The sequence below is a fragment of the Oxyura jamaicensis genome, chromosome 19, assembly GCF_011077185.1.
Source record: "Oxyura jamaicensis isolate SHBP4307 breed ruddy duck chromosome 19, BPBGC_Ojam_1.0, whole genome shotgun sequence".
Lineage (NCBI taxonomy): Eukaryota > Metazoa > Chordata > Aves > Anseriformes > Anatidae > Oxyura > Oxyura jamaicensis.
Window position 1 is genome coordinate 6,267,538 of NC_048911.1, and position 4,969 is coordinate 6,272,506.

The window sequence follows — 4,969 nt, forward strand, 5'->3', positions numbered from 1 at the left end:
CCCCCCCCACACCACCACGCTCAGCCCCGTGTCCCCTCGCAGGCGGCGGTGGCACTTGGGGACATCGAGTGGCAGCCGAGCTACCCCATGGACTTCTACGCCAGCCAGTCCCTGGGGCCCTGGACGGCGAACCACGGCGCCCCGCAGCGTCCCGGACACCCACCCCAGGTGGGCACCCCGCGGGTGGTGGTGTCCCCATCGTGTCCCCATCGTGTCCCCAACGTGTCCCCAACGTGTCCCCCCCGGCCGGGGTGTGGCAGGACGGAGGGGACACGATGTTGCCGCAGGCGCCACACCGTGGCTTCATCCCTGGTGAACCCCTCCTCATCCTCCCCCCCCCTTTTCTCTCCCACAGGCCAAGCCACCCACGCCCCTTGTCCCCACGGATGGCGCTGAGGGGACGCACAGCCCCGCCGGCCCCGCTGACACTTGTGGGGACGTGGCGGGGGCACAGCCGCACAGGGACTGAGCACCGGCAGGGCTGCACCGGCTTGTGGGGAGCCCCGTCAGGGACATGGAAGGGGCTGAGCACGGCCTTCGTCCCCCCCCCGCCGGGCGGCTCCGTGCAGCCCCCGCCCGCCCCGTCGGGGCCGCCCCGTCCTTGCCCCCCCCCCTCCCGCCGCCATTTTGTCTCCCCGGCCTCCCTCCGCCAGGGGGCGCCCGAGGACGGAGGAGGGGGGCGGAGCTAAGCCCGTAGTCCCGCCCCCTCCGCTCTTAACGCCGCCCAATCAGCTCGCCGCTTTTCGGCGGGAAGCACGGAGCGGCCGGAAGCTCGCCGTCCCTCTTCCGGCGGGCGGGCGGGCGCCATGTTGGAGGAGAGGCCGCTGCGGCTGCTGGCGCTGCACGGGTACCGGCAGAGCGAGCGCCGCTTCCGCCAGCGCACCGGGGCGCTGCGCAAAGCCCTGAGGGGCCGCGCCGAGCTCGTGGCCTTCGACGCCCCTCACCTCGTGCCAGGCGGCGAGGAAGAAGGCGGCGGCGGCGGCGACGACGGCGTCGACCCCCCCCCGCGGCTGGTGGTTCTCCAGGCCCGGCGCCTTTGAGGCGCGGGAGGCGGCTGAGGAGCCGGCGGGGCTCGACGAGGCGCTGGCGGCCGTGGCAAAGGCGCTGGCGGAGCGCGGGCCTTTCGACGGGCTGCTGGGCTTCAGTCAGGGCGCGGCGCTGGCCGCCATGGTGTGTGCCTTGAGGGCCCGGGGCGATCCCCGCTTCCCCGTGGCCTTCGCCATCCTGGTGGCCGGCTTCGCCAGCCGCGCCCCGGCCCACGGGCACTTCTACCGGGAGCCCATCACCCTGCCCACGCTGCACGTGGTGGGTGAGGCCGATGCCGTCATCGCCGCCCCCCTCAGCTTGGAGCTGGCGCAGAGCTTCGTGGAGCCCGTCGTCGTCACCCACCCCGGCGGGCACTTCGTCCCCGTGGGTGCGCCGCAGAAGAAAGCCTACCTGGACTTCTTGGAGCGCTTCCGCGCGGGGCGAGGGCAGGCAGAGCCGCCGGGGGCTGGAGCTGTGTGATAACGGCGTCTGTAATAAACGGGGCTCCAGCCAGGTGCACGCAGCTCGCTGTATTTCCCTATGCTCCAGAGGGTCCTCGCGACCTCCCTGTGCTCATACCGCAAAGGAGCACGGCCTCGACTCTTCGTTACCTCCCTCTGTTGTCGCTCTGGGTACGCGGGTATGACAGCACGGAGGTCATGGACACGAGGGTGCCCCGGCTGCGTCCGAGGGGCTCTCAGGGCCAGGAACGGCCGCTCCAAAACCCAGTCTGAGCTCAGCCAAAGGAAATGAACGGCTGCAGAGCACGCGGCTCTCGCGGCTTTATATTCCAAACGTTTGTGTTCTTAACATCCCGTGCAAAAGCTAGTAAAGCAGCTTTCGGGTGGTGTGGGTCTAGAAGAAGCTCCTCCTGGCAGTGCCAGGGCTGGTAACCAGTTCCCTCTTCGCAATTAAAGTTCGGTGCTGGTTCAGTCGGTGCGAACGGAGAGCTCTGTCGTATCTTCTGCTGTGCAAAATGCCTCGAACGAGAAAAAAAAAAACATCGTCGTTAACGTTTGTGGCTTTGCTGTTTTCCAGAAGCGCGCAGAAATCTGGTGTTACTGCTGTAATTGTAGGCGTCCCGCTTGGCTGCCGCACCGCTTCAGCGCCGGGCTGAGCCGCTCTCCTGAGCCCCGCAGCCCAGCGGTGTTTCAGCAGCGTCGCAGCCGGGGCCGAGCTCGCGGCAGGGCCTCGTGGTGGCTCCTTTCCTCCGCGGTGCGCTGCAACCTGCTTGGTAAAGAGGCAGCTGATGGAACGGGTGGGTTTGCCCTCGGGGTTGCTGTTTTGGGGCTGTTCTCTCTTTTTTTTGCAGAACGGCGGGGCGCAGCAGAGCGGGTGAGGTGCTGGGGCACTGAGCGCTGCGAGGGGACGGTGTGGGCACGGTGGCGGGGGCAGGAAGGTCCCACTGGGGTCCGTGGGCTCCTCGTGTTCCCCCCGGGGCCGGCCGCGGGGAGCGGATCAGTCGACAGAAGCGCTTCCAGTGCTCACCCAGCCGCGAACAGAGCTGGGAACCGCCGCGGGTTAAAACCAGCCGAGCAAAACCGAGCAGCTTTAATTCGTGTGAGGTTTGCCCGCTGGTTTGCTGCCGCTTTAATGCGGCAGAGACAGCGGCGGGAGGACGTGGCCGCGTTCCCCCGGCGGCCCAGACCTTGGGCTGGCGCTGACCCCGGCGATCTGAAGGGCGCAGAGGACCCCGTGGCCGCCTCACGGAGCGGTGCAGGGGTGTTGCGGGGCCACGGGGTGCCCGTCACCCCTCAGCCACCGCATCAGGGCTTGCTTAGGGCAGGAGGTTCGCAGCTCTTGGCCTTTGCGGACAGAAGCAGCGGGCAGACGGCTGCGGGGAGAGGCACGTGCGCACCCCCTGCCCTCCCAGCCCCTTCCTGACTGGTCGAAGCAGCGGGGCCTTTGTCCCCCCGCCCGGACCCGACCCTCCACGGAAGGATGGCAGCAGCCAGCGTTCCGCCGGCCCCGCCGCGAGCTGCTTTAATCGCTGCAGAGCCGCGGCTTGCCGGCGCGGAGGAGGCACTGCAGCGGTTCCCTGCTCGCCGCGGCGCTGCCCGGGGCCTGCAGCCCGCACTGCGGCCCCGCAACCGCTCGCCCGGCGCCTCCCCCGTGGCGCCCGCCCCCGTTGGCCTGCCCCGAGGAGGCACCGCAGCAGCTCGCTGGCGGCCGGGGGCCGGGGAAGGACCCGAGGGTGTGCGGTGAGTGGGCAGAAGGGGTCCCGTGGCTTTCAGACAGATCCCTCGGGGACGCCGAGGACGGGGTGGGGGGGGGTTGGAGGGATGCGGGGGAGGCTTTTCGGGGGTGCTCGGGTGCTGCAGCGCTTACAAATATCCTTCTGCCAGGTGTCGTCTGCCTCAGCTCAGGGAAAACAATAAACCCGGATAACCCTGACCCAGCTGCGGGAGGGACGCGCTCTGCACCTGCTGCCACGGGAGGAGGGAAGCGGCTCCTGCAGGGCGGCACCGCGCGTCCCCACCGGCACCCGCCTGCCGCGTGCTCCCCGGGCGGCTGCCCCGCGCCGGGCGGCCGGGTGACGTTTTTCCTCCACGCAGCTCAGCCCCCCCCCAGCCCCCTGCCACGCACCTGCCGCGTGGCCCGGGGTCCTGCCGCGTCTCCCTGGGTGCTGCGAGGGGAAGGAAACGAGCGGAGAGCTGTGAGCCCGGAGCGGGGACACACAGCTCTTCCCCACCCCATCCTCCCTCCGTGTGAGCCAGAAGAGTTGTTTTTTGCCCCAAAACTACATGCGGCAGTTGCGAAGGGTGCCGAGGGGCAGGTGATGACACCCGGTGCCGTTACCCAGTGGCGCTGGGGGTCTCACCGGGGGGACATTTTCCCCCTTCTGTCCCCTCGAGCATCTTTCCAGCCCCCCCCCCCCCCGGGCCCCCCCGGCGCGGCCCCCCCCCCCCACACCGCGATTCCCCCGGGACCCCGCCGCCCGAGCGGGGCCCGGGGGGGGGGGGGGTGGGAAGCGCCCCCCCCCCGTCCCTCCCCGCCTCACCCGCAGAAGCTTCCAGTTGTGGCTGAGTCACTCCCGCTGCAGCTCCTTTCCCTCCTTGTTTTCGATGGAAGTTTTCCATGGAAACCCACGCCGGGCCGGGCCGCGGGCTGGGATAAACACGGCTGAATCACAAAGAGCGTTTCGCCAAGGGCTGTCAGGTGGGAACAATAGCCTGTGCCGCGTGCGGGCGGCGAGGGGACGGCCGCCACGCTGCCTTTCGGGGGGCAGCGGCACCCCCTCACCCCCCGCACCCCCCACCCCACCCGGGAGCGGGTCACAGGCACAAACCGTCAGCCCTAAAGCTGTTTTTTTTTTTTGGGGGGGGGGGGGGGCGCCGCGCGCTCTCCACGACGAAATCCCAGCCCGGCGAGGATCCCACCTGCGGCACGGAGGCAGAAAAATCCCAAATCCTCGGCCGTGGGCTCCTTGGGGTCGGCCTCACCCCGTCCACGCCGTGCCCCGGGACGCTCCGATCCTCCGTGGGGGCTGCCCACGGGCGGCGGGCCCGGCTGCTGGGAACCTCGGTCAGAAATCCGCGATATTTTTAACGCGCTCTGCAAGAAAAAACTGGGTCCAAGGTGTGAGCGGGAGAACTCGGCCTGCAGAACGACAGCAGCCTCCTCCCAGGGGACCGAGGGGACGCGGTCCCCGTCCCCGGGATGCTGCCCCTCACCTGGGGACGCGCTGAGGGGGCTTTGGGCCCCGAATTCTGCGGGGTCGTGGCGGTGCCCCCGCCCCGGGCACCAGCACGGAGGGTTGTCCCGGCGGCCAGGGGGGGTTTTGGGGACACGCGGCACCCCGCTGCGGGAGCTGTGGGCTCACCGGGTTCCTGCCAGGGGGGCCGAATCCCCCCCACATCCCCTTCTGGGTGGCAGCGCAGGGTCCCCCCCCCCCGCCCCCTTTGGGTTTTTTTGGGGGACTCCCCTGGGGGGCCTCAGGTTA

The 4,969-nt window shown here is 69.9% G+C and overlaps 2 protein-coding genes across 2 annotated transcripts in view; both read left to right on the top strand.

Moving 5' to 3' along the window:
- The window catches only part of DPH1 (diphthamide biosynthesis 1), a 16,530-nt gene extending 16,061 nt beyond the window's left edge, over positions 1-469 (top strand). The window contains exons 11-12 of the mRNA XM_035343431.1: positions 43-168; positions 356-469. Of these exons, the coding sequence (XP_035199322.1) occupies positions 43-168; positions 356-469 (240 nt within the window). The remainder of the gene's footprint in view (positions 1-42; positions 169-355) is intronic.
- A 255-nt stretch (positions 470-724) lies between these two features.
- OVCA2 (OVCA2 serine hydrolase domain containing) lies at positions 725-1,969 on the top strand. Its single transcript, XM_035342897.1, is given in 2 exon segments — positions 725-1,000; positions 1,002-1,969. Coding segments are annotated over 2 exon segments (699 nt in total). The 5' UTR covers positions 725-806; the 3' UTR covers positions 1,507-1,969.
- The last annotated feature ends 3,000 nt before the right edge of the window (positions 1,970-4,969 follow it).